The sequence below is a fragment of the Buteo buteo genome, chromosome 30, assembly GCF_964188355.1.
Source record: "Buteo buteo chromosome 30, bButBut1.hap1.1, whole genome shotgun sequence".
NCBI classification, from domain to species: Eukaryota; Metazoa; Chordata; class Aves; order Accipitriformes; family Accipitridae; genus Buteo; species Buteo buteo.
This window is the reverse complement of record NC_134200.1, coordinates 435,906-462,693: the sequence shown is the minus strand read 5'-3', so window position 1 is coordinate 462,693 and position 26,788 is coordinate 435,906. Positions and strand designations below refer to the sequence as shown.

General features: G+C 62.5%; 5 protein-coding genes across 8 annotated transcripts; 2 read left to right on the top strand and 3 right to left on the bottom strand.

The window, feature by feature from the left end:
• The first annotated feature begins 86 nt into the window (after positions 1-86).
• Positions 87-3,890, top strand: SUV39H1 (SUV39H1 histone lysine methyltransferase). Of its 2 annotated transcripts, none has more exons than XM_075018598.1 (6): positions 87-404; positions 695-840; positions 1,623-2,279; positions 2,355-2,501; positions 3,299-3,410; positions 3,618-3,890. In XM_075018598.1, the coding sequence occupies exons 1-6, from the start codon at positions 386-388 to the stop codon at positions 3,755-3,757; spliced, it is 1,221 nt and encodes a 406-aa protein (XP_074874699.1). In that variant the 5' UTR covers positions 87-385; the 3' UTR covers positions 3,758-3,890. The 2 variants fall into 2 exon arrangements, with proteins under 2 accessions (XP_074874699.1, XP_074874698.1); XM_075018597.1 differs by having other exon boundaries at positions 3,281-3,410.
• On the bottom strand, positions 3,770-8,575 carry WDR13 (WD repeat domain 13). The gene is made up of 10 exons (XM_075018599.1): positions 8,422-8,575; positions 8,262-8,332; positions 7,040-7,283; positions 5,717-5,811; positions 5,486-5,613; positions 5,099-5,406; positions 4,648-4,828; positions 4,420-4,561; positions 4,193-4,323; positions 3,770-4,098 (listed from the first exon to the last, which is right to left on the bottom strand). Exons 2-10 carry the CDS (start codon positions 8,300-8,302, stop codon positions 3,914-3,916), a joined length of 1,455 nt encoding a protein of 484 aa, XP_074874700.1. The 5' UTR covers positions 8,303-8,332; positions 8,422-8,575; the 3' UTR covers positions 3,770-3,913.
• Positions 8,576-8,902: 327 nt separating this feature from the next.
• Positions 8,903-14,896, top strand: TAFAZZIN (tafazzin, phospholipid-lysophospholipid transacylase). Of its 2 annotated transcripts, none has more exons than XM_075018627.1 (10): positions 8,903-9,189; positions 9,785-9,913; positions 10,789-10,834; positions 10,942-11,027; positions 11,336-11,399; positions 12,962-13,003; positions 13,123-13,185; positions 13,663-13,715; positions 13,917-13,994; positions 14,110-14,896. In XM_075018627.1, the coding sequence occupies exons 1-10, from the start codon at positions 9,081-9,083 to the stop codon at positions 14,154-14,156; spliced, it is 717 nt and encodes a 238-aa protein (XP_074874728.1). In that variant the 5' UTR covers positions 8,903-9,080; the 3' UTR covers positions 14,157-14,896. The 2 variants fall into 2 exon arrangements, with proteins under 2 accessions (XP_074874728.1, XP_074874727.1); XM_075018626.1 differs by having other exon boundaries at positions 8,905-9,189; positions 11,319-11,399.
• Positions 14,897-15,308: 412 nt separating this feature from the next.
• BCAP31 (B cell receptor associated protein 31) lies at positions 15,309-17,462 on the bottom strand. 2 transcript variants are annotated; one of them, XM_075018637.1, is made up of 7 exons: positions 17,267-17,462; positions 17,054-17,154; positions 16,391-16,535; positions 16,171-16,306; positions 15,954-16,068; positions 15,772-15,872; positions 15,309-15,679 (listed from the first exon to the last, which is right to left on the bottom strand). In XM_075018637.1, the coding sequence occupies exons 1-7, from the start codon at positions 17,356-17,358 to the stop codon at positions 15,641-15,643; spliced, it is 729 nt and encodes a 242-aa protein (XP_074874738.1). In that variant the 5' UTR covers positions 17,359-17,462; the 3' UTR covers positions 15,309-15,640. The 2 variants fall into 2 exon arrangements, with proteins under 2 accessions (XP_074874738.1, XP_074874739.1); XM_075018638.1 differs by having other exon boundaries at positions 15,954-16,065.
• A 2,451-nt stretch (positions 17,463-19,913) lies between these two features.
• On the bottom strand, positions 19,914-25,618 carry LOC142025885 (uncharacterized). The gene is made up of 12 exons (XM_075018580.1): positions 25,508-25,618; positions 24,739-24,939; positions 24,211-24,321; positions 24,033-24,135; positions 23,824-23,891; positions 23,592-23,662; positions 23,051-23,133; positions 22,706-22,817; positions 22,237-22,377; positions 21,928-22,028; positions 21,314-21,407; positions 19,914-21,113 (listed from the first exon to the last, which is right to left on the bottom strand). The coding sequence occupies exons 1-12, from the start codon at positions 25,530-25,532 to the stop codon at positions 19,914-19,916; spliced, it is 2,310 nt and encodes a 769-aa protein (XP_074874681.1). The 5' UTR covers positions 25,533-25,618.
• Between the last annotated feature and the right edge of the window lie 1,170 nt (positions 25,619-26,788).

Sequence of the window (26,788 nt, the reverse complement as noted above, 5' to 3'; positions counted from 1 at the left end):
CGGGGTGAAGATGAGGGGGGGAAGGAGCGGGCTCCGCTACCCGAGCGAGGCGGGAGCGGTGAAGGAAATGGGTGAAAATCGGGTTTTTTTGGGGGAAGGTGGGTTAAACGGCCGACGCGCGGGGGCTGCCGGGAGGGAGTATGTAAATGAGGGGGCGCTACCGCCAATGGGAACAGGGCGGGGCGGGGACATGGGAGGAGGGCACGCCCTCCCCCTTGCGCCGCGCGCTGCTCGCCGGGCGGAAGTGAGGGGGGAGAGAGAGAGAGAGAGGGGGGAAAAAAAAAAAAAAAAAAAAAAAGAGGAGGAGGAGGAGGTGGGGTGAAAAGGAAAAGGAAAAGGAAGAAGGGAAAAAAAAAAAAAAAAAAAAAAAAGGCAGCGATAGAAAATGGCGGAAAATTTAAAAGGTGCGCGCGCGGGCCGGGCGGGCGGGGGCGCCGGGCTAACGGCCGCGCGCCGCTTCCCGCCTTTTTTCCCCTCTGAGGGGGCGCGCGGGCGACCGTTGGCGGCGGCGGCGTCGTGAGGGGGGATCCGCTCCGGTTCGGTCCGAATTCGGTTCGTGCTGGGGCTTTGGGCGCTGGGGATGGCGGCAGGGTGCTGGGAAGGGGGTGGGGGGGTGTCTGGTTCCCTGGTGTCCCCCCCCCCCCGCCGGTAATGACACCCCCCCCCCCCCCGTCCCGGTCCCGGTCCCGTCCAGGCTGCTCCGTCTGTTGTAAATCGTCGTGGTCGCGGCTGCAGGACCTGTGCCGCCTGGAGCGGGTGCGCTGCCCGGCGCTCGGCGTCACCCGACGGAACCTGGGGGACTTCGAGGTGGAGTACCTCTGCGACTACAAGCGTGTGAGGGTGAGTGCTTTTGGGGGGGGACCCTCACGGATCCCCTTTAATATCCCCGGGACCCCCCCCGTCACCTTGTGAGGCCCCACAGGGTCACTGGACACCGGGGTCCCTCGTCACCCCAAGCGTCATGTTCCCCCTCCTTGACATCTGGGTTTCCCCCGGTGCTCCACAAGGTCACCAGAGTACCAGGACCCCCCACACACACCTTTTGAGGCCCCGCAGCGTCACTAGACACCGGGGTCCCTTGTCACCCTGAGCGTCGTCATCCCCCCTCCTTGACATCTGGCTTTCCCCCGGTGCTCCACAAGGTCACCAGAGCACCAGGAGCCCCCCCCCCCTCACCTTTTGAGGCCCCACAGGGTCACTGGACACCAGGGTCCCTCGTCACCCCGAGCGTCGTCCCCCCCCTCCTTGACATCTGGGTTTCCCCCGGTGCCCCACAAGGTCACCAGAGCACCGGGAGACCCCCCCCTCACCTTTTGAGGCCCCACAGGGTCACTGGACACCAGGGTCCCTTGTCACCCTGAGTGTCATCCCCCCCCTCCTTGACATCTGGGCTTCCCCCGGTGCCCCACAAGGTCACCAGAGCACCAGGACCCCCCCCCCCCTCACCTTTTGAGGCCCCGCAGCGTCGCTAGACGCCGGGGTCCCTTGTCACCCTGAGCGTCGTCATCCCCTCCTTGACATCTGGGCTTCCCCTGGTGACCCACAGGGTCACCAGAGCACCGGGAAACCCCCCCCCCAACCCAAAGAAACCCCCCAAACGTTCCCCCCACCCCCCTTGGCAGGACGAGGAGTACTACCTGGTGAAGTGGCGGGGTTACCCCGAGAGCGCCAACACCTGGGAGCCCCGCAAGAACCTGCGTTGCCACGGGCTGCTGAAGCAACTGCACCAGGACCTGGCTCGTGCCCCGGGGGGGCCGGTCCGCCCCGGTCCGCGGGGGTTGCCCGCCCGCGCCGCTTCCTACCTGGTGCAGAAAGCGGAGCAACGCCGGGCCCTGCGGCGCTGGGAGCGGCTCCTCAACAGCACCCGCAGCCACCGGGGTCGCATCGCCGTGGAGAACGAGGTGGACTTGCACGGCCCCCCCCGGGACTTCGTTTACATCAACGAGTACAAGGTGGGGGCCGGCGTCAACCTGACGCCGGTGGCGGTGGGCTGCGAGTGCCGCGACTGCCTGGCGGAGGCGGCGGGCGGTTGTTGCCCCGGGGCGTCCCGCAACAAGTTCGCCTACAACGAGGCGGGGCAGGTGCGCATCCGGGCGGGGCTGCCCATCTACGAGTGCAACTCGCGGTGCCGCTGCGGCGCCGACTGCCCCAACCGCGTGGTGCAGAAGGGCATCCGCTACGACCTCTGCATCTTCCGCACCGGCAACGGACGCGGCTGGGGCGTCCGCACCCTCGAGCGTATCCGCAAGAACAGCTTCGTCATGGAGTACGTGGGGGAGGTGAGAGGCCGGCGGGCGGGGTGGGGCGGGGCGTGGTGGGTGTGGCGCGGGCGTGACGCGGCGGCCCCGCCCCAGATCATCACGTCGGAGGAGGCGGAGCGCCGGGGGCAGGTGTACGACCGGCAGGGAGCCACCTACCTCTTCGACCTGGACTACGTGGAGGACGTCTACACCGTGGACGCGGCCCACTACGGCAACATCTCCCACTTTGTCAACCACAGCGTGAGTGGGCGGGGCCGCGACGGGGGGGCGGGGTTTTGGCGGGGGGGGCGGGGTCTGCTGGAGCACCGCTGGCTGTGGGAACATTTGCTTCAACTATGGGGGGGGTGGAGCTTCGCTGGCCCAGGGGGTGGGGTTTCGCCTGGGGGAGGGGCTTGCTGCAGCACCGCCCACTGTGGGAACATCAAATTTTGGTGAGGGGTGGGGCTTCGTCGGCGGGGCGGGGTCTGCTGGAGCACTGCTGGCCGTGGGAATGTTTGCTTCAACGAGGGGGTGGAGCTTCACGCCCGGGGGAGGGGCTTATGGCAGTGCCACCCACTGTGGGAACATCAAATTTTGGTGAGGGGTGGGGCTTTGCCTGGGAGGGGGCGGGGTCTGCTGGAGCACTGCTGGCTGTGGGAACGTTTGCTTCAGCTATGGGGGGCGGAGCTTTACTGGCCCGGGGGGGTGTGGTTTCGCCTGGGGGGAGGGGCTTACCGCAGCACCGCCCACTGTGGGCACACCAACTTTTCAACTGCGGGGCGAGGGGTGGGGCTTCGCCTGGGCAGGGGCGGGGCTTGCTGCAAGCACCGCCCACTGTGGGCACACCGACTTTCCGTGGGGCTTCGCCTGGGCGGGGGGGGGGGGCGGGGCTTCCCCCTCAGGGTACCGCCCACTCGAGCAGCACCTCCCAGCTTGTCACTCGGGGGGTGGGTGGGTGGGGCTTACCCAGGGACACGCCCCTCCACCCCCCGTAAGCCCCGCCCACCCACGGTGTGCGCGGGGGTTCTGTCCCACGGCAGTGCGACCCCAACCTGCAGGTCTACAACGTCTTCATCGAGAACCTGGACGAGCGCCTGCCGCGCATCGCCCTCTTCGCCACCCGCCCCATCCGCGCCGGCGAGGAGCTCACCTTCGACTACAACATGCACGGTACCCGCCCCCCCCCCCCCCCGCCGCGGACCCCCGCCCCGCGGACCCCCGTCCCCCCGTCCCCCCGTCCCCGCCCCACGTAGGCTGCTGGGGTACGTGCGGGAGGCTCCGTCCTGGCACCGCTGGGTGTGTGTGTGGGGGGAAAGGTGGGGGTGTCAGCAACAACCCCCCTCCCCGCTCACCCCCCCGTTCCCCCGCTTCCCCCAGTGGACCCGGTGGACGCGGAGAGCACCCGCATGGACTCCAACTTTGGACTGGCGGGGGGGGGCCTGGGGGGCTCCCCCCGGGCCCGGGGGCGCATCGAATGCAAGTGCGGGGCCGCCGCCTGTCGCAAGTACCTCTTCTGAGCCGCACGGGCGCCGGGTGCAAACACGCTTGTTGGAACGCAGCGGGGGGTCCGTGCCATGCCGGGGCGGGGGGGGGGGAACAACACATGACAACACGGGTTGGGGGGGACGCACACACGTGACGATGACGTGTGCGGGGCGAGGGGGGGGGGTAAGTCAGGCGTGCTGCCGCCGCCAAACGATGACGGTGCCGGCGGCGTCGCTGGAGGCCAGCAGGCTCTCGTCGCAGTTGAAGGCGACGGCCAGCACCGCCCCGCCGTGGCCTTGCAGCGTGTTGACGGTGGCCCGCGCCGCGCGCCCCACGTCGAAAAAGTGCACGCAGGCGTCCTCGCTGCCCGTCACTGCGGGGACAGAGGGAGGGGGCGCGGGCGGGATCACCCCCCTGCTCGCCCCGCCGCCCCCAAAACCGCGCGCGCGTCCCCCCCGTAAACGTACCCACGCAGGCGCCTTGCCGGAACGACATGAGGGGACAGAAGCAGCTGCGCAGGGGTTGTTCCCGGTGCCGCGTGGGGAAGCTGCGCCGCAGCCGCAGTCCCGGCGCTCCCGAACCTTCCTCCTCCACGACCCTGCGGGGGGGGGGGGGGGGAAACGACAAAATTGGGGCGGGGGGGGGTGAGCCCTAGGGTCACCCCAAAACCCGCACCGTACCCCCGTCCCCGTACCGAAAAAGCAGCAGGCGGTCGGGGCAGGCGTTGACCAGCAGAGAAGGGTCGGGGGCTTCGCGGCTGGCCCAGGCGCGCGCTGAAAGCGAGGTGATGGAGCCGCCCGCCTGCACCACCACCCGCGAGGCCTTCGTTAGCCGCCCTGGGTGGGACACACGTAACGACACGCAAAGTGGGAGTCGGCACCCGCGTCCCCCACCCCGCCCCCCCCCCCGTAGTTTTCCGTACCGGTGCCGGGATCGCAGAGAAACGAGGAGACGGAACCGCGGTCGTCGCCGGCCCAAAGGACGCGACCCGGGGAATCGAAACAAAGCGCCAGCACCCGTCCGGGCAACCGTCCCGCGCCGCCTCGCGCCGCTTTTCCCGTCGAGATGTTCACCACCCGCACCATGTGCCGGGCGCTGCCCACCTGGGGACACAGCGGGGAGGGTGGGACAACCCCCCCCCGTGTCCCCCCCCCCCCCCCCACACCCCTCGGGGAGGTCACCGGTGGGCTGCCGTGTTTGAGGGGGCATCGGGACGCGCCGAAGGGACCCGGGGAGGGGACGCGCGCGCGGCGAGGCGGTCGTTGAGCGGCTCGGAAAAGCGCGGATGCGGCGAGGGGACCCCAAAATCGCGGGGGGGACGACACCCAGGGATTTGGGGGGGGAGGGGGGGGCGTATCGGGGTCCCGACTGACCACGGTGAGGTTGTTGTTGAGGGGCTGGAAGGCGCAGCAGAGCAGAGCGGCGCCGTCGGGATCCGGCACGCGGCGGATGCATCGCCCGTCGGCGGGAGCCCAGAGCCTCAAGGTGCCGTCGAGGGAAGCCGACACCAGGACGTCGTTGGAGAGGGACCAGGCGAAATCGGCGACGCCGCCCCCGTGGCCCCGCAGCACCCGCAGCACCGCCGGCGGTCCCGGCGCCAGCCGGCAAACGGAGATGGTGCCGTCCAGCGAGCAGCAGGCCAGCAGGTGACGGTCGTCGTGGGCGAACTGCACCTTCGGCACTTGGAACCCGGCGGCCGGCGTCAGTGCCGGCGCGACCGCGGCCCCCCCCCCCAGCCCTCCCTCCCTCCCGCCGGTTACCGGCGCTGTCGGTGTGCTGGTCGAAGACGTGGTAAACGCCGGCGAAGGCGTAATTCTCGCTCAGCGTCGTGTCGCCGGCCATGGCGCGGCTCGCTTCCGCCAGCGGCGTCGGGACGACTCCGGGGGGGCTGCGGACCGAGGTGTGGCGGGTGTCAGCACCCCGACTCCCGCGCCGCCAGCGCCCGCTGACCACGGCGGGGGGGGGGGGGGGGGGAATCCGGGGGCGCTCACCGCTCGTCGGTGGTCCCGCGGGGGACCCCGGGGTGGGAGCCGCGGCTGAGGGAGCGACGGTGTCCGCGGGCCACCCGCGGGTCCTCCTCGAAGTCCTGGCGGAAAGACACGGCCGTGGGGACCCCGCTGGGGTCGCGGGGATCCCAGAGGGGGGCCGGGACCCCAAAACCCCCACCCCCCGGCCAGGTGCTGGGACCCCAAAGCACCCCCAAAACGGGTCCGGCAGCCCCAAAAGGGGTGCTGCGGCCCCAGAGCACTCCCAAAAGGGGTGCTGGGGCCCCAAAACAGGTGCTGGGGCCCCAAAACACCTCCAAAAGGGGTGCTGGGGCCCCAAAATGGGTGCTGGGGCCTGAGAGCACCCCCAAAACAGGTGCTGCGGCTCCAAAACAGGTGCTGGGGCCCCAGAGAACTCCCAAAATAGGTGCTGCAGCCCTAAAATGGGTGCTGGGGCCCCAGAGCACCCCCAAAACGGGTGCTGCAGCCCCAAAACTGGTGCTGGGACCCCAGAGCACCCCCAAAACAGGTGCTGCAGCCCCAAAATGGGTGCTGGGTCCCCAGAGCACCCCCAAAATGGGTGCAGCAGGCCGCCCAAAACAAGTGCTGCTCCCCCAAAAGGGGTGCTGCAGCCCTAAAATGGGTGCTGGGGCTCCAGAGCACCCCCAAAAGGGGTGCTGGGGACCCAAAACACCCCCAAAACAGGTGCTGGGACCCCAAAGCACCCCCAAAATGGGTGCTGGGGCCCCAAAACTGGTGCTGGGATCCCAGAGCACCCCCAAAAGGGGTGCTGCAGCCCCAAAACACCCCCAAAAGGGGTGCTGCAGCCCCAGAACGGGTGCTGGGGTCCCAGAGCACCCCCAAAACAGGTGCTGCAGCCCCATAATGGGTGCTGGGACCCCAGAGCACCCCCAAAACTGGTACTGGGGCCCCAAAGCACCACCAAAAGGGGTGCTGCAGCCCTAAAATGGGTGCTGGGACCCCAGAGCACTCCCAAAAGCGGTGCTGTAGCCCCAAAACGGGTGCTGTGGCCCCAGAGCACCCCCAAAACAGGTGCTGGGACCCCAGAGCACCCCCAAAACAGGTGCTGGGACCCCAGAGCATCCCCAAAACAGGTGCTGCAGCCCCAGAATGGGTGCTGCAGCCCCAAAACGGGTGTTGGGGCCCCAGAGCATCCCCCAAACGGGTGCTGCAGCCCCAAAGCACCCCCAAAACGGGTGCTGGAGCCCCAGAAGGGGCGCCGGGTCCCCCCAGGAGGGATGCCACGACCCCACAGCCCCCCGCCCCGGGAAGGGTCTCGCCGCCTCGCCTCCCCCCGGCGCCCGTTACCTCCATGCGGTCGAGGGTGGTGCGGCTGGCGCGGAGGGCGCTGCTGCTGTGGGCCCGGCAGCTGCTCTGCTCCGAGAGGGCCCCGTAGCGCTGGGCCAGCAGGCGGGCGCGCACCCGCAGGTACCAGCGCCGGGTGCCGCCTTCCAGCGTCCCTCCCTGCGCTTGCTCCCGCAGCAGCTGGCTGCGCCGTCGCACGTACTGCGTCCGGAACTGGGGCCAGCGGGGCGTGCGGTAGGCTGCGTACCTGAGGGCACGGCGGCGACGGTGGTGATGATGGTGATGATGGTGATGATGGCGGTGGGGCGTCCTCACGCCTGTGGCGGCCGGCACCGTGGCGTGGGGGGGGTGTGTGGAGATACGCGCGTGTGCGGGGGCGCGGGTATCGCGATCTGACCCCCACAGAGGGACCAGGCATCGCGATATGATCCCCACAGAGGGACCAGGTATTGCGATCTGCCCCCTCGCAAGGGACCAAGTGTCGGGATCTGTCCCCCCACAAAGGGACCAGGCATCGCAATCTGCTCCCCACAGAGGGACCAGGCATCGCGATATGTCCCGCACAAAGGGACCAGGCATTGGGATCCACCCCCCCGCAAAGGGACCAATTATCGGGATCTGCCCCCCCCCCAAAGACACCAGGCATTGGGATCTGCCCCCCCGCAAAGGGACCACACATCACGATCTGCCCCTCGCAAAGGGACCAAGTATCGGGATCTGTCCCCCCACAAAGGGACCAGGTATCGCAATATGTCCCCCACAAAGGGACCAGGCATTGGGATCTGCCCCCCACAGAGGGACCGGGCATCGCGATCTGCCCCCCACACAGAGACCAGGCATCGCGATCTGCCCCCACAGAGGGACCCAGTATCAGGATCCGCCCCCCGCAAAGGGACCAGGCATCGCGATCTGCCTCCCACAAAGGGACCAAGTATCGGGATCTGCCCCCCGCAAACGGACCAAGTATCGCGATCTGCCCCCACAAAGGGACCAATTATCGGGGTCTGCCCCCGCAAAGGGACCAGGCATCGCGATCTGCCCCCCGCAAAGGGACCAGGCATCGCGATCTGCCACCCCACCCCAAGGAACCCGACCATCAGGGTGTCTCCTCCCTGACAAGGACCCAAGTGCCCGGGTCGCGTCCCCCCCAAAAAAGCGACCAGGAGTCAAAACATCCCCCCCCCCCCCTCAAAGGGACAAGGCGACAGCGCTCCCCCCGCCTCACCTGGCATCCACGGCGAGTACCTGCTGCCAGACGGCGGCCATGGCGGCGGCGGCGGCCGCCCCGGGTGGGCCCTGAGGAGAACGAGGAGGGGAGCGGGGCGGGTAAAACCGAGGCCGGGCTCGGGAGCCCGGAGACCGCTGAAGGACCCGACCCGCGGTACCTGTCCGTCCCGCTCCACCTCCGTCTCCCCGCCGGGTCCCCGGGAGGGGATCGGGGAGGGGGGGGGGGGGAAACGGGGCGGGACGGTTAATGGGGACCGGCCGCCCCTTCTCCCCGCCCTTCCCAAAATGGCGGCCGCCTCCTCACGCCAAAATGGCGCCGGGCGTCGCCTTGGCGACGGCGGTGGGCGGGGCCTTCCCCCCCACGTGGTGGGCGGGGAACCGGTAGCGTCCGGCAAACGGGGGCGGGGCGCGCCCCTGCTTCTCTATGGTGCGTCCGCGTTCCTAGCTCGCCTCTCCACTCCCAGGCCCTTCTGCCCAGCGCCTCTCGCCTTGCCCCGTCTCCTTTTTTTCCCCCCCGCCGCTTTTACGACCTCCGCGCCGCGCTTGACGGCAGCGCTCCCCCATCCCCTTCCTAATTTACGACAGTGAGTGTCTGTACGGAGGGGAAGCGAGTACGGCCTTTACGACAGGCCGGCCGGGCGCGCTTTACGGCACGGCGGGTGGTTTACGGCACAGCGGGCTCTGTGTGTGTGTGTGAGGGGACGGGACCGGGACGCGACCGGGACGGAGCCCCGGCGGCCCGGGGAGGGCCGCGACCCCCGTTTAACCGGTCTCACCCCCCCTCTTACTCCGTCCCCGAGTCCCCCACGATGGCAGGATGCCGCTGGCGGTGAAATGGCCGTTCCCCGCCGGGCCCTCCCTGCCCTGGGCCCTGGCCAGCCGGCTCGTTACCGGTTTGGTGGGCACCTACAGCTGCGTCTGGACCCGTGAGTGACCCCCACACCCCCCCCGGTAACCCGCCGGCCACCGGGGAACGGGGCTGGCTCGGCTGGAGGGCTGGGGGTGTCCCCCCTTTATTTTATTTTATTTTATTTTATCTCCCCGCTCGGTGCCAGGCTACCTGAACCGGTTGCGGGGAGCTGGCTTAGCTGGGTGTGTCTGTCCCCCCCCCCCCCCTTTTATTTTATTTTATATTTTATTTTATTTTATTTTATCTCCCCGCCCGGTGCCAGGCTACCTGAACCGGTTGCGGGGAGCTGGCTTGGCTGGGTGTGTTCCCCCCCCTTTTATTTTATTTTATTTTATTTTATTTTATTTTATTTTATTTTATTTTATTTTATTTTATTTTATCTCCCCGCCCGGTGCCAGGCTACCTGAACCGGTTGCGAGGAGCTGGCTTGGCTGGGTGTGTTCCCCCCCCTTTTATTTTATTTTATTTTATTTTATTTTATTTTATCTCCCCGCCCGGTGCCAGGCTACCTGAACCGGTTGCGAGGAGCTGGCTTGGCTGGGTGTGTTCCCCCCCCCTTTTATTTTATTTTATTTTATTTTATTTTATTTTATCTCCCCGCCCGGTGCCAGGCTACCTGAACCGGTTGCGGGTGCACAACGCGGAGGTGCTGCACGAACTGGTGGAGCGCCGGGGGCCCCTCACCCCCCTCCTCACCCTCTCCAACCACCAGTCCTGTATGGATGACCCCCACCTCTGGGGTACGCCGGGGTGTGGGGGGGGGGTCCCCAGGGGGTGCTGGGGGGGTGGGGGGGTCCCCAAAGGGTCCCATGGGGTGCTGGTGGGGTCCCAAGGGGATGCCAAGGGGTGCTGGTGGGGTGGGGGGGGTCCCAAAGGGTGCTGGTGGGGTGTGGGGGGGGTCCCAAAGGGTGCTGGTGGGGTGGGGGGGGATCCCAAGGGGATGCCAAGGGGTGCTGGTGGGGTAGGAGGGGTCCCCAGGGGGCCTGAAGGGGTGCTGGTGGGGTGGGGGGGGGCCCGCAGGGGATCCCATGAGGTGCTGGTGGGGTGGGGGGTTCCAAGGGGGTCCCCAGGGGTGCTGGTGGGGTGTGTGTGGGGGTCCCCAGGGGTGCTGGGGGAGTGGGGGGGTTCCAAAGGGAAGCCAAGGGGTGCTGGTGGGGTGGGGGGGGTCCCCAGGGGTGCTGGGGCAGTGGGGGGGGGTTCAAGGGGTGCTGGTGGGGTGGGGGGGTCCCAAGGGGATCCCACAGGGTGCTGGTGGGGTCCCAAGGGGTGCTGGTGGGGGGGTGTCCCCAGGGGATCCTAAGGGGTGGGGGTGGGGTCCCAAGGGGTGCAAGTGGGGGGGGGGTCCCCAGGGGTGCTGTTGGGATCCCCAGGGGTGCTGGTGGGTTGTGGGGGGGTCCCACGGGGTGCTGGTGGGGCGGGGGGGTTCTCTGGGGTGCTTTGAGGCTCTGCGGGGGGTCAGCCGGCAGCGGTGGGGGTTCCCCAGTGGATATTGAGGGAGTGGGGGGGGTCCCAAGGGTGCTGGGGGGGTCCCAGGGGTTTCGGGGGGGGGGTGGGTGCCTGTGCCTGGTCTGGGGGTGCCCCCGTGACACCCCCCCCCATTTCTTTTCTCCCCCAGGTTCCCTAAAGCTGCGCCACATCTGGAGTCTGCACAAGATGCGCTGGTGAGGGGGGCGGGGCGGTTTTTTTGGGGGGGGGCGTTTTTTTGGGGTGGGGGGGGGTCCTGGGGAGCCCCTCCCCGCTCACCCCATCCCCTCCCCCCCCCCCCCAGGACCCCCACGGCCGCCGACATCTGCTTCACGCGGGAGCTGCACTCGCGCTTCTTCAGCCTGGGCCGCTGCGTCCCCGTCTGCCGCGGTGGGCGACTGGGACGCACTGGGAGGCACTGGGAGGTGGGGGGGGGGGTTGCAGGGGCGAGGTAGGGGGTCCCTGTTTATACTGGGAGCATCCCAGTTTGTACTGGGAGGGTGCTAAGGGGTGCTGCGCCACGCTGAGCGCGGTTTTGGGGGTTTCCAGTTCGTACTGGTGCGGTTGTGGTGTGTACTGGGAGAGATCGCGGTTTATTTTAGGGGAGTTGGGGGGGGGCGGTGCTGGGCTGGTCCCAGTCCGTACTGGAGGGCTCCCAGTGCGCTGAACTGGTGTCCCCAGGGGACGGCGTGTACCAGCGAGGGATGGACTTCATCCTGGAGAAGCTCAACCAGGGGGACTGGGTGCACGTCTTCCCCGAGGGTACTGGGAGCACTGGGGAAACTGGGGAGCGGGAGGGTGGTTTGGTCCAGAGGGACTGGGGGGAACTGGGAAACTGGGGAATGGGAGGGTAGTTTGGTTTAGAGGGACTGGGAGCACTGGGAAACTGGGGAAAAGGAAACTGGTTTGGTCTAGAGGGACTGGGAGCACTGGGGAACGGGAAACTGGTTTGGTCTAGAGGGACTGGGGGGAACTGGGAAACTGGGGAAAAGGAAACTGGTTTGGTCTAGAGGGACTGGGAGCACTGGGGGAAACTGCGGGAGGCTGGTTTGCTCCAGAGGGACTGGGAGCACTGGGGAAACTGGGGAACGGGAGGGTGGTTTGGTTTAGAGGGACTGGGAGCACTGGGAAACTGGGGAAAAAGAAACTGGTTTGCTCCAGAGGGACTGGGAGCACTGGGAAACTGGGGAACGGGAGGGTGGTTTGCTCTAGAGGGACTGGGGGGAACTGGGAAACTGGGGAAAAGGAAACTGGTTTGCTCCAGAGGGACTGGGAGCACTGGGAAACTGGGGAATGGGAGGGTGGTTTGGTCTAGAGGGACTGGGGGGAACTGGGAAATTGGGGAACGGGAGGGTGGTTTGGTCTAGAGGGACTGGGAGCACTGGGAAACTGGGGAAAAAGAAACTGGTTTGCTCCAGAGGGATTGGGAGCACTGGGAAACTGGGGAATGGGAGGGTGGTTTGTTCTAGAGGGACTGGGGGGAACTGGAAAACTGGGGAAGGGGAGGGTGGTTTGGTTTAGAGGGACTGGGGGGAACTGGGAAACGGGAAACTGGTTTGCTCCAGAGGGACTGGGAGCACTGGGAAACTGGGGAAAAAGAAACTGGTTTGGTTTAGAGGGACTGGGAGCACTGGGAAACTGGGGAACGGGAAGGTGGTTTGGTCTAGAGGGACTGGGGGGAACTGGGAAACTGGGGAAAAGGAAACTGGTTTGCTCCAGAGGGACTGGGAGCACTGGGAAACTGGGGAATGGGAGGGTGGTTTGGTCTAGAGGGACTGGGGGGAACTGGGAAATTGGGGAACGGGAGGGTGGTCTGGTTTAGAGGGACTGGGAGCACTGGGAAACGGGAAACTGGTTTGCTCCAGAGGGACTGGGAGCACTGGGAAACTGGGGAAAAGGAAACTGGTTTGGTCTGGAGGGACTGGGAGCACTGGGATTGGGGGAGGTGTTCGTACTGTCACTGGGCCCCCCAGTGGGGGGGTGGGGGGGGGAACTGGGACCAGTAGGAGAGACTGGGAGCTTTGGGGATGGGGCTCTCTGCTCCAGACCTGGGTGGAGGCGGGGGGGGGCAAATAAAGGGGCTGGGGGGGGCAAATAAAGGGGCTGGGGGGGCAAATAAAGGGGCTGGGGGGGGCAAATAAAGGGGCTGGGGGGGAAATAAAGGGGCTGGGGGGGAATAAAGGGGCTGGGGGGGCAAATAAAGGGCTGGGAGGGGCAAATAAAGGGCTGGAGGGGACAAATAAAGGGGCTGGGGGGGTGGGGGGACTTTTTTTGCGGGGGGGCTCTCTTGTGCTGCCCCCCCCCACGTCCCCCTCTCCCCACAGGCAAAGTGAACATGGGGCAGGAATTTGTGCGCTTCAAGTGGGGTGAGACCCCCCCCCCGACCCCCAAACCGCTTCGTGACCCCCCCCGCCTCCTCTGCCCCCTCCCCCAAAAATACCTGCCCCCCCAAAAAAAAAACCTGCCCCCCTTCCCCCTCCCGCAGGCATCGGGCGCCTTTTGGCCGAGTGTCGCCTCGACCCCGTCGTCCTGCCCCTGTGGCACGGGGGTGAGTGGGGCCGGGGGGGGGGACACACACCCAAAAAACCGGGGGGGGGGGACCCCAAAAAAACCGAAGGGGGTCTGGGAGGTTGTGGGGGGGGGCAGGAAGAATTTGGGGGGGGGGGAGTGGGATGGGGGATGCAGGCAGGTGGGGCTGGGGGGGGGCAGAATACGACTTGGGGGGGGGTTATCGGGGGTGGTTTATCGTGGCTGGGGGTGGTTTATCGTGCCGTGGGGGGCATTATCATGCCGGGGGGGGCTATCGGGGGGGGGGGGGGTATGTGTTTATGGTGCCATGGGGGGGTTTATCGTGCTGGGGGGGGTGTTTATTGCGGTGTGGAGGGGGTTTATCGTGCCAGGGGGAGGGTTATCGTGCCAGGGGGGGGGTTTATCGTGCCGTAGGGGGGTTGTCGTGCCGTGGGGGGGGTCTCTCGCCGCTAGGCCACACCGATGCCAAGCTGCCCCCCCCCCCGCCCCGTGCCAGGCATGAACGACGTCCTGCCCAACGCCCCCCCCTACGTCCCCCGCGTGGGGCAGGTGAGCCGGCGCTTGGGGGGGGGGGTCGGTTTTGGGGCTCGGGGTGCGCCGTGGGGGGGGATTACAGGGAGATGAGTGGGGCAGGGTGGATTTTGGGGGGTTGGGGGGCGCTGTGGGGCAGAGGGGGGGGGCTTTGGGGTGGGGGGGTTGTGGGGGGCTTTTTGGGGTGCGGGGGGGGTTTTTACTGCCGCTGTCCCGTAGCGAATCACGGTGGTCGTGGGGCGACCGTTCAGCGTCCGACCCCTCCTGGAGCGACTCCGGGCCGAGGGGACGTCAACGGTGAGTGCTGGGGGGCTGCCCCACGGCGGCGGGGGGACACACACGGGACAACTCCGTTCTGCCCCACGGCTCCGTGGGTCCAGCCCCACGGCTCCTTGTCCCCCCCCCTCCCCAGGTGGAAATGCGGAAAGCTCTGACGGATTTCGTGCAGAGGGAGTTTGAAGCGCTGCGGGCGCAGGCCCGGGCTCTGCACGCCGCCTTGTAGCGGGGGGGGGGTGACCCACGGCCACGGGACCAGCCCCACGGCGAGACAACTGGTCCCACAGTGAGAAAACTGGCCCCATGGCGAGACAACTGGCCCCACGGCGAGCTGGCCAGCCCCACGGCGAGCTGGCCAGCCCCACGGCAAGCCGGCCCCCCGGTGAGACAACCAGCCCCACAGTGGGATGGCCGGCCCCACGGCGAGCCGGCCCCATGGTGAGCCAGCCCTACAGCGAGCCGGCCGGCCCCACGGCAAGACAGCCCCCATGGCAGGACGGCTAGCCCCACAGCGAGCCGGCCCCACGGTGAGACGGCCGGCCCCACGGTGAGACGGCCGGCCCCACGGTGAGACGGCCGGCCCCACAGCAAGCCGGCCCCACGGTGAGACAACCAGCCCTACAGCGAGCGAGCCAGCCCCACAGCAAGCCGGCCAGCCCCACGGTGCAACAGCTGGCCCCACGGCGAGCCGGCCAACCCCACGGCGAGACAGCCCCCACAGCGGGATGGCCAGCCCCACGGCGAGCCAGCCCCACGGCCGTCCCTGCAGCCTTACGGGACCCACGGACGGGACAGACTATAACCCCCCCCGGCGGGCGGGCGGACAGACGGACAAACGAGCTGCCCCATAGCGCCTCCCCCCCCCCCCCCCAGCTCCCCGTTCCTGTGCGCGGTGCCAATAAAAATGGCCGAGCCCCGGCGATCTCCGCGCCTGGGTGACGATGGCGGGGGAAATTGGGGACCTGGGGGGGGTTAAAAGGGGACCTGGGGGGGGGAATTGGGGACCTGGGGGGGTAAAAGGGACCTGGGGGGGGGAAAGTGGGGACCTGGGGGGGTAAAAGGGACCTGGGGGGGGGAAAGTGGGGACCTGGGGGGGTAAAAGGGGATGCGGGGCGGGGGGGGAAACTGGGGACTTGGGAAGGTAAAAAGGGACCGCGGAGGTTAAAAGGGACTGGGGGGGGAAATTGGGGACCGGGGGGGGTTAAAGGGGGACCCGGGGGGGAAATTGGGGACCTGGGGGGGGGGAAGCTGGGGACTTGGGGCGGTAAAAAGGGACCGGGGGGGTAAAAGGGGACCTGGGGGGGTCCCCAAAAGGGTGGGAGATGGAGACAAGCGTGGCCTGATCCCACGTTTATTGAAGCAGAAGCTGGTGTGTGGTTGAGGGGGGGGGCGAGTTCCCCCGCTGCCCAAATTTGGGGACCCCCCCGGAAAGAGCAAAAAGGGGGGGCTTGGACCCCGTGAAATGGGGTTCGGAGCCCCCCCGCGCCCCCCCCACCCCCCCTGGAGTGCTGCCACGGCGCAGGGGGTCCCCAAATACGGGGGGGGGGGGGGGGGGGGCTGGAAATGCCTTGTCCCGGTTTTGCCCCCACTCCCTGAACTGGGAGGAAAATGAGGGGGGGGGGGCAAGGGCGTGGCCCGGCGGGTGTGGCCAGGGCGTGGTCTGCTCATCACTCCTCCTTCTTGTCCCGGGGACCATCGTGGGCTGCCTGCAGTAAGGGGGTGTTAGGGGGGGTCCGAAAAGGGGGTTTGGGTGGGGGTCGTAAGGGGGTTTGGAGCGTCCCTGTCCCCCCCCCCATACCTGCAGGCGAGCGTGTTGGTCCAGGAGCCGGTCGTATTCCCGCGTCAATCCCTCCGCCTGGCGCCGCATGGCCTGCACCTCGTTTTCCGCCTTCTCCAAAGCTGTGTGGGGGGGGTGTGTGTGTGTCAGGGTCACCCCCCAAAAAAACCAGCAGCCCCCCCCCCCCAAAACCCTGCCCGTACTGCGCTTGCTGGCCGCCAGCTCCTCCTTCAGCTTCTCCACCTTGGCCTTGAGCGTCTCGTTCTCGTCGTGGGAGGGGGACGCGCCGCCCCCGTCACCCCCTGCCTCCTGCAGCTGCTGGCGGGGGGGGGGGGAAACACACCAAAATGGGGGGGCGTATCAGGGCCCGAAGCGCCCGGACGCCTCCGTTTCCCCCCCCCGCCCGAATCGCCGCCGTACCTTCCGCAAGGCGTCGTTATCTTCCATGTACCGGCGAGCGGCTTGGCTGGCGCCTTCCGCTTGTTTCCGAAAAGCTTCGCTGGAAGCGCCGAGCACGGCCTGCTGCGAGATGAGGGTGACCAGGCGGCGCAGGAGGCTGCGGGAGGGAGGGTAAGGCGGGTTCCTCGGCACCCCCAGACCCGCCCCCCCCCCCCAAAAAAAATTTATCCCGACGACTCACAAAGAGAGCAGGAGAGCGAAACCGGCCAGGTAGAGGTTGCGCTGGGCTCGGAAAAGCTTCATGTGGAAATGCTCGAGGGCGCCGGGGCTGCTCTGCAGGGCCACCCGCTCCGTCACGTCGTATTTACGGGTCTCCCGCAGCGCGTCTGCGGGAATTGCGGGGAGAATCAGTTTGGGGAGGGGTGAAACGAGGAGCCAAAAAAACCTTTATAGTAGATATATGGATGTAGATAGGAACTGTTTGATAATTATCTAGCTTATAGTGAAATTAAAGAAATTTCAAGAGAGCTGGACGTGCCCGGAGAGGATGAAAAGTTTAACGTTTGTGTTGTCGAGGCGGGCTGGGGCAGGGGAGAGTCCCTGAAAAAAAGCAGCGGTTGACCCCCAAAACAACCAGCCTTGCGGCTTTTTGGAACTAATTTTAATATAAAGCGGGGCTCGATCGCGCCTACGCATGGGCGTATCGCGAAACTCTCCGTGTAGGCAACACTCGGCTATAAATTTGAAGCGAAATGGCGAGTCGGGCGCGCGCGACTTCGGTGGGACTACCCCGCCCCGCTGCCTAGTGCTGAATGAACCCCCCTAATTTACAATCTCACTAATTGTGGAGTCTGTTTGCACGTCGGGGCGGGGCCCAGCACCCCCTTACGGTACCAGCACCCACCGAAAAGCAGGAGGACGAGGATGACGATGAGGACGACGAAGACAGTGTTGCCGTAGGCCACCGCCAGGCCCACCAGGCGCGACTTGAAGATCTTCTGCCATCTTGGGGCGGGAAAAAAAAAAAAAAAGAGAGAAACGCAGAGGGTGGGGGGTGGGAATTTGGGGGGACAGCCCCAAAAACGGCATCACGGAGGGGGTCTCCCTCCCGCCTCACCTGGCGGCGGAGACGAAGGGGACGCAGAGCAGGAGGACGAGGAAGACCTCGGCGTAGAGGAAGGTGGCGACCGCCGTCCACTGCAGGCTCATGGCGGAGGGAGGGCGGACGGGACCCCCCGGCCTCCCCTCAGGCTCCTTCTCCTTCCCCCTCCGCCACTACCGGAAGCAGAGCTTGACCCCCCCCCCAACCGGAAGCCCCGCCCACGCCGAGCAGCCAATCGCAACGCAGTACGAAACCCTACCGAGGCGGAAGGAGGCAGCGCGGTTTCCGCCCGGGGGCCGCCATTTTGTCTCCCGCCCGGCAGCGGCCTGTGCGTGTGTGTGTGGGGGGGGGGGGGGGGGGGGGGGGGGGGCTGCGCCGCGGGGCATGCCGGGAAATGGAGTTCTCCGCGCGCCGGGATCACGTGGTGGCGCGGGGCGTGACGGGAGTTGTAGTTCCGAGCCGTGAGGGGGGGGGGGGCCCGTCGGCCATGTTGGTCTGTGGGGATGGAGCAGCCCCTCGGGGAAAGGGCCTGGGGCGGGGGGGGGGGTTTATTTTAATGGCGGCGGGGCCCTGGGATGTGTCGGGCGTTGTGGTCGTACGTCGGCGCTTTAGAAACTCGATTTTGGAGTTTTAGGCAGGAGGCGTTCTGTATCGCGGCGGTGGGGGCACGGGGGGGGTCGTGCCCGTCGTGCCTGTCGTGACTATCAATGATGAAAAGCCGGTCGAAGAAACTCTCTCGGGCTCGATTTTGGAGTTTTAGGCAGCAGGCGTTTCTGTATCGCGGCGGTGGGGGCACGGGGGGTCGTGCCCGTCGTGCCTGTCGTGCCTGTCAGTCGTGCCTGTCAATTGTGCCTATCAATATGGTACTGAAAAGCCAGTCGAAGAAACTCTCTCGGGCTCGATTTTGGAGTTTTAGGCAGGAGGCGTTCTGTATCGCGGCAGTGGAGGCATGGGGGGTCATGCCTGTGGTGACTGTCGTGACTATTGATGCTGAAAAGCCAGTCGAAGAAACTCCCTCGGGCTCGATTTTGGAGTTTTAGGCAGCAGGTGTTCTGTATCGCGGCACTGGAGGCACGGGGGGTTGTGCCTGTCGTGACTATCGATGCCAAAAAGCCAGTCGAAGAAACTCTCTTGGGCTCGATTTTGGAGTTTTAGGCAGCCAGCATTCTGTATTGTGGCAGTGGGGGCACGGGGGGGGTCATGCCTGTTGTGCCCGTCGTGCCTGTCGTGACTATCAATGCCGAAAAGCCGGTCGAAAAACCTCTCTTGGGCTCGATTTTGGAGTTTTAGGCAGCATGCGTTCTGTATCGCGGCGGTGGATGCACAGGGGGGTTGTGTCCAAGCAACGGACAAGTGCTGACTGCGTTTTCCTCGGCTACCTACTTCTCCCCCACTGTTCATCCCCAAAAACCCCATCTCTTAACCCCTCCGTATACAGCTGAAATACAATTTCGGATTTTTTTTGTTTGTTTTTCAGATGTTCTGTCATAAGGATCTCGGCAGAGCGCGGGGCCGAGAGGGACCAGGGACGTTTGTGCCCCGGGGAGCCCGTCCCAGTGCGGAGCAGAGCACGAGATGCGGCACCATCACGGAATCAATTGGGTTGGAAAAGACCTTCAAGATCATCGAGTCCAACCGTTAACCATGTCCTGGAGTACCCCGTCCACTCGCTTTTGGAATATCTCCAGGGATGGTGACCATCCTCTGGCCCTCCCTTTATTTTTCTGGTGGAGCCACCGCTTTTAGGGAGCAGGCACATACCTATACGTCAAACGCATTATTAAAGTCGCAAGCTGCTGGTTGGGGTCCTTTTCCTTGGTTTGTGCTTTTTTTGGGGGGGTGAAGACATCACTTGGGGCACCCCAGTGTCACTGGAGGGGGGCTGGGATGTGGCGGAGGAGAGGAGGGGAATGGGGGATGGAGGGGGGTTCACCCCAAAAAGGGGGATCACAGCCCCAAAATGCCTGAACATTGATGGAGGGGGGTGTTAAGAAAATACTAAAACACTAAATATGGGTGTGAGGTGTTGAAATTAAGGAAAAATCTCTCATTTTCATATACATTGAAAAATAATATTCATTTATATATATAAAAGTATTTAAAAATAAACCCCCGTATCTAATATATTACAGGAAGCCTTTTAGAATTATATATGAAGGTATATATTCTCGGGTATTTCCACCAATTGCCCCAAAACCTACAGAGAAGGAAACGCCCCATAAATTACACATGCAAGGCCAACAAATGTTTTTATTTCTGTCTTTGGCTTTTCTGCCTCTTGGCTCTAACCGAGTGTTGTTTTTGCAGGGTGATCCCAAAGCCAGAAAACAAATGGAAGCTCTTCCTCGAGGGACCTGTGGGCAGCGCGGACCAGCTGGCAGAGTTGTCCGAATCTCTGGAAATTCTGAGATTTTCCTGGCCAGAGGCAGCACTGGGAGGAGGGAGAGGGTGGGCTGCTGGTGTCCTTTGTGCGGCTTGGTCCTTGCTTTGGTTCTTCATGGATTCTTCTTCCTCCTCTTCCTCCTCTCCAGCATCGCAGAAGTTATTTGTTGTGCTTCTCCCTCATCCGGGAAGCCCTCCTCCTCCTCCCTGATGAGGCGTCGTAGTTTGCGGTGTCCACAAACCGGCTGCGGAGATCGTAACCCTGCCGCCGGGATCTGCTTCACTCTCTCCGCCTCGGCAGGATTCGGTCCTGAGCGGCCCTGGGTGCCGGAGCCCGCTTGGAGCGGGCGCTGGAGGATCCTGGAGCTGCATCGTCCCTTGCGACTCGCTTACGACGTGGAGGCCTTCTTCTCGCACCTCCTCCTCCTCTCGCGGAGCGATGGTGGTCCGTGTACTCCACGAACCGGCTGCGGAGATTATAACCCCGCGGTGGGGATCGGCTCCGCTCTCTTTCCCGCAGCTGAGTTTGCTCCGAAGCAGCCCGGGATGCGGGATCCCACTTGGAGCTGGAGGTCCACGGAGTCAAGTCATCCCTGGGGGCTTGTTCTTGACTCGGAGGACTAGTTCTCCTCCTCGCTGAGCCGTGGTTGTCCCTGTATTCCGTGAACCGGCTCCAGAGATCATAATCCTGCTGCAGGGATCGGCTCCGCTCTCTTTCCCGCAGCTGACTTTGCTCCCAAGCAGCCCGGGATGCGGGATCCCACATGGAGCTGGAGATCCATGGAGGCAAGTCATCCCTGGGGGTTCGTTTGTGCCTCGGAGGACTAATTCTCCTCCTCTTCGCTGAGCCACGGTCATCCCTGTAGTCCATGAACCGGCTCCAGAGATTATAATCCCGCTGCGGGGATCGGCTCCGCTCTCTCTCCCGCAGCTGAGTTTGCTCCCAAGCAGCCCGGGATGCGGGATCCCACATGGAGCTGGAGATCCATGGAGGCAAGTCATCCCTGGGGGTTCGTTTGTGCCTCGGAGGACTAGTTCTCCTCCTCTTCGCTGAGCCACGGTCGTCCGTGAACTCCACGAACCGGCTGCGGAGATTATAGCCACACCGCGGGGATCGGCTCCGCTCTCTCTCTCGCAGTATTGTGTGCTCCGCAGCAGCCCAGGATGCGGGAGCCCACCAGGAGCTGGCGTCGGAGGTCCACGGACGTGAATCATCCCAGAAGGCTTGTTCACGACTCGGACCAGGCCTCCTTGCTGAGTAGTTGTCCTCGGCGACCGCGAAGCAGCTGCAGAAACCCTCGTCCCGTTGCGGCAAGCTGCTCCAGGCCCTCTCCCTCACCCCGTTCCTCTGGCAGCAGGAAGAGGAGCTGAATCCGTCCTCCTCCTCCTCGTCTCGTCGCACGGCGTGCAGCCTGAGGTCCAACGGTTGAGAGCAGATCGGGAAGCCAGGTTGGGTTCCGGACGAGCTTCTCCCGGAGGGCTGCAAAGGCAGAAGAAGCAAAGGTGGACAAATGGGGTGGGTGGAGGTGGGATGCTCTGAGAGGGAGAAGCGTTGAAGAAAGCTGCAGCGTGGGAGGGAAAAGAGAACGATGCCGAGATCCCGGAAAGAAATCCGCTGATCCATCTCCCCAGAGTTACCTCAGTCCTAGGAAGAAGAGCCCGTGGTCCCACAGGACCTACCTGCTCGCTGCCGGCCGCCCACTGACTGAGGAAGGCACAGGCATGTGACGGGATCTGTGGGGAAGAAGGCCTTCCTCCCCTTAAATCAGAGCTCCTGGAGATAAAAAAAAAAGAGTGATTTCTATTTAGGGCTGTTCTTGCAGCTTTCCCTGGGGTCCAGCCATTTTCTCGGAGCGGTTTCTAGGAGAGAGAGAAGACGTCTCCAAACCTACAAATTTGAAATTTGGTTGGGGTCTTCCCACCAGGTCTGCCCTTGTCGGAGCAAGAACTCATCTTTCTATTCCCTACGGCCTCCGTTTCAGAGAATCCTAGAATCCTAGAATGGTTTGGGTTGGAAGGGACCTTAAAGATCATCTCGTTCCATCTCCCCTGCCATGGGCAGGTCGTTCAAAGCCCCGTCCAACCTGGCCTTGGACAATTCCAGGGAAGGGGCATCCACAACTGCTCTGGGCAACCTCTTCCAGTGTCTCACCACCCTCACCGTGAAGAATTTCTTCCTAACAGCTAACCTAAACCTACCCTCTTTCAGTTTAAAACCGTTCCCCCCTAGTCCTATCACTACAACCCCTCGTAAAAAGTCCCTTCCCGTCTTTCCCTTACTCTCCTGTTATTACCTGACGTAAAACAGCAAATAGGCTTGCTGCTGGAGGACCGTGCTGATGTCGCAAAGATCCACAGATGAATCGTTCATCTCGTACCACAATCCATTGCTGGCCTGGAAGAAAAAAAAGGCAACGGTTCATCAGGAGACGAACTGCACGGTTTCTCCACAAAAACACAGGCAGAAAAACTCCAGAACCGCCAAAACAAACCCAACCCAGCCTCTGTGGAGACGTTCTCCCCCAAATCCTTGGCTGCCGGTACCACTGCCGTGAAAGTTTGTCTTCCTTTTTCTCTTGGCGTGGAAGGAAGTTTCTCTTTACCTTTATGTAGCAGAAATAGTGTCCCGAATGACACCCGTTACCGCTGTGCACCAGGACAGCGTATAAAGAGTAGGAGAGCGACTCTCCGTCTGGCTGAGACATGTACGGGCGAAGATCCAAGCAGCTGGAATACTTCACGACCTACGGAGAGACCAGGAGTGCTCAGAAATGATCCTGAAATACTACACGAAATATCCCTCCGAGACGAGGGGCCAGAGGTGTATAAATACATCTCTGGGGCTCACGAACACTTGGTTTTTCCCTAAAGCAACCTAAAGGTAATGGTTTGGGTGGCAGGAAACTATTCTCGGCCAAAGCAGAGCAGAGTACGTCCTTGTCTTCCCGCGGCAACTCTTCTCTTTCCAGAAGGGAACACGATAAAATTCAACAGCTTGTGAAAGAGCGGACCGCTGTGGGAAATATCCCGCTCCGGGAAGAAAAAAACGTCGCCCTCCGGTTGCATACTCACCTTGTTGATCTTCCTGCCGGTGAAATCTTCGAACCTTTTCAGGCACACCGTGAGGACCCTGGGCACGCGATGGACTGTAAACCTCTTGGAGGCGGCGACCATCTTGTTACACCTTGAAACCGAGCACAGAGCCTTCGTATACACCCTATCTTGCCCCCAAAAGGCCAGACGCCCTTTCACGTCTCCCACACCCCTACGCTGTTTTAAGGCTGCTCAGATGCATAAAGCCATATTAAAATATCTGCGCCTCATTCTTGCGCATCTAACCTACGCGAAAAGATGGCTTATGCTAGAGTATGCGCAGCACCTTCACGCGGGATCTAATATTGTTCATAATCGTCTTACTGGCTGCATTTAAAGCAGTTTTCGCCATCCAGCTGCTCGGGTGTCACAAAGTCCGCCAGCGCTGCGGTGACAGATGAGGCTGCCTGGAGGAGTGAGAAAGGAGAGAGCTGATCTCCGGGAAATACTGATCTCCGGGAAAAGTCCTCGCCCAAACACTTTATCAGGAGTTGACAAGACGACCCAGGGAGCTGACGCTGAGGAGAGACGCTGTGGACCCGCGAGGAGGCAGAAAGAGGGTACGATGCCGAATATTTCCCTCAATTCCCTCGGCTATCAAGAGTTACGTCTCTGTGCCACTGCTCGGTTCAGCTACCGATGGTGTGCAAGGTCATCGATAACGAAAATAATACAACCTGTCAGCCTAGGGGTGCGACAGGTGTCGAGGGAGGGCAAAAAGAAGAAGGATGCAGAGGGATCCTTCCGTTCCGCCGCCACGCTCTCTTGTGTTCGCAGTACGCGTTTTTTTAAAGCAACCGTGTTGATTCTGGAAATCTACGGGGGCCTTGGCGACATCTCGAAGCACGATTACAAACTCCCTTACTTTGATATCCAAAGGAATATCCAGAAAGGCCTCGTAGGAATCGGAAACCGCTTTGCAGCTGGAGCAGGTGACTGGAAGGAAATTCAAAATGCTCAGGGATGGGGGAAGTCAACCGGCTGTGCCGCTCTGCGTCCTTCACACCTACTACGGCAGTCACACCATCGGCTGCTCATCACAGGCAGACAGAAGGACACGGACAATTCCAAGGAGAGCAACGCTTGTGGAAAAGTACCTCTGGATCGCAGAAAGCCCCCAAATATTTGGTGGACGATGGTAGTCGATTCAGAAGAGATGTCCAAGCTGGAAATAAATGGTAAGGCAGAGAGTTATTATCATCTCCTCCAGGTGTGAAAGCCCTGGGCGTAGTTTTTCCTTGATGGCACTACACCGAGGAGTCCGAAGGGCTTGGGAACATCGCAAAATTAATTTGCTGGTGCTTACTTGCCGATTCCATTCAGACAAGCTCTCTGCATGGCGTCAACAGTGTAACGTAAGAACTCGTGGGCATCCTCCTGCATGCCAAGCTGGAAATGTTCTCCTATTACTAAAAAAGAAGAAGTTAGTAGCTTTGTCCTACAAGAACAGAAGAAAACTCGTCCAAGCCCCTGAGATGACTCACGTGAGAGAACGCTGATGACAGCTGAAGGGTAGATGGCACTGCCCGAGGAGCGCAGGACTCTGTTAACGTGGCTTTCCATTCTACACATCACGCAGAAGCCTCGCTGGCGACCTGAAGAGGAAAGGAGGGACGCAAGAGCCTTGGGTGAGCGAAACATCCACAGCGATGGGAAACCTAGTGGGGATTTTGAAGTTCTAAGTCTCCCCATCCCAACAAGCCCAGGCCGTTTTAGTGCAGGGAAAACTTTCTTCAGAGGGATATTAAGCTGACAGAATATTTCAATACCCAAAGAGGGTTTAACCTGCAGGAATAGGGACCAAGACCTGGGGCTAGAAAGGGGTGCCCTTCTGAAGATGAACACGGCTCGATACGACAAGTGCCTTCTAGGCTTGAGCGTTCAAAGACGACCAACTCGGGGGGGGGGAATTGGGAAAGAAGGGCCGCTTTTTTTCTCTTAAATTCCAGATTCTTGGAATCCTGGGGAAGTGCCTGGCAGGTTGACAAGGAGACATTCCTCAAAGTACTCACACGACTGGCTGTGCTCACGAGACAGCAGGTAGTTGGCCAGAGGGGGGGTGTAGGTCAGGCACTGCAGGATGGAGTTGAGGAAACACAGATTGCCCGGGTTGTGGAGTCCGGCTCCAGCTCTCCATCGCTGCTGCCAGTCCATGTAAATCCTCTCCGGTGGAAAAAGGATCCTTTGCGGCGGAGCCATCCCCTCAGTGACGACTGCAGGGAAACGACATTTGAAAAGGGATGAGACAATATTGTTGCACGGAAGCACATGGGAAAAAAGTTGAGTTCTCGACAGGAGGACAACCAGCTTAAACATCCAACCTGGAAGCATCAGGGGAAGCCTAACGCTGCCATCGAAATTTTTCTGGTCAAGAAAGAGTTTTGGGAAACAACGTGTTGCCCTGCTTGCTTTCCCTAAAGTCCAACAAACCCACACTCGGACTTCTACCTTCCTTTCCCTCTAGAGTCTTGAACTGCAGTATCAAGCCTTCCCTTTTCCTGACTGTAATTTCAGGAAAACAACCCCGGGAGGTAACCCTACTAATGTCAGATCTTTCTACGAGCAATGTCTTCTTTCGAAGACTGTACACAGTGGCAGAGCAGTGACAAAAACCGTGTCTCCCTGTTTGAAAACACTGGGTAAGTCTGGGTGCCGTCAGGAAACGCCCCAGAATTCCCTCTCGGTTGTCAGGACCTCAACATTTAGGGACGGAGCACCAGCCACCTCCGTTGCTTTTGGGAATTCCCAAAACCCAAGCCTGCTGCCGAAGGTGTTACTCACAGGACTCGTTCCCCGTCACGGCCATCGCTCCTCGCCGGAACAGAGGGCAAAGCTCGGGATGACAAAGGATCTCAGGACACGCTCCGGAAAGACAAGACCGGCGCAAATCCCGTCACCTGATGGCAAAGAAATAATCGTAACTCAACAAAATGATTAAAAACCTTTCGGCCGCTACTTTAACGTCTGCCTTTGCCGTGCTCCTTTTCTGCCTCTTTTCCGACCGCATCCATCGCGGTGGGCTTCTTGCCGTTCTAGGCTGAGCCCAACGCCTCGGACTACGCTACCACCCCCTCTACTTACCTATGATAAAGAAATAATAATTAGCAAACGGGAGCTCTGCCCGTCGCCCACCTCTGGCCAGCCCGTCAAGGTGCAACAGCTCAGCCTACAGCTCCGACGGTACAGACCAGCCTATACTTTTATCCCGTATTTACCCACTCTATAATCTATCCTGAAAGTCAAACCGTAATTACCTTTGTGCGAGGATGGCGGTTGAGAAGAAGCGAACAGTAAACGATAAATGGTTGGGAAAAAAAAAAACCCAAACCAGCAGGTACTCAAGGAGCAGAGGAAGGAGCCGAGCTCTCCCGAAGGCCAGCTCAGCCCAACTGGCTGCCCCTGGCTCGCTTTTTGGGATGCCAAAGCCGTGGCGAGGTGAGGTCACAAACGCCGGGCGGGCGTCGCATCGCTGCCCCTTTGTGACACGGGGGCTGCGGCCACGGCCCCGGCACCTCCGGTAGCCAGCAACTGGGAGCCACTGGGCTTCCCCACATACTGCTGTTCATCCCTTGAACAGAGCTCCCACGTCTTCCCCGAGCGGCACCAACCAGATGAATAAAAAGCTGCCCAGGGCCGTAACGATGCGTCTTCACACCCAAGTTGACCTTGGATTTCTTTTCCGCTCTTCCCAGGTCCAGGATTGCGTCCGAAGAGGTTCGCGTAGCGAAGCGCGTGGTCTCTCGCGGGTTTATTTCCAATGGATTTTTAATCTGCCCCTCGAGATAGCGATGGGAAGCCTAGTGGGGATTTTGAAGTTCTAAGGACGGTCGGCCACAGGCCGACTCTGAACGGGCGCTGCCAAAGAAACGTCTTCAACGCCTGCGCTGGGTTGACCTTGGTTGGCTGCCAGGCCCCCACCCAGCTGCTCTCTCTCACCCTCGAGCTCCAAAAAAACGTTTGTACGTGGCTTTTTAGCACCTTCGCAGTTCGTAGAATCAGAATCATTTAGGTTGGAAAAGACCTTCAAGGTCATTGAGTCCAACCGGCAACCATGGCCACTAA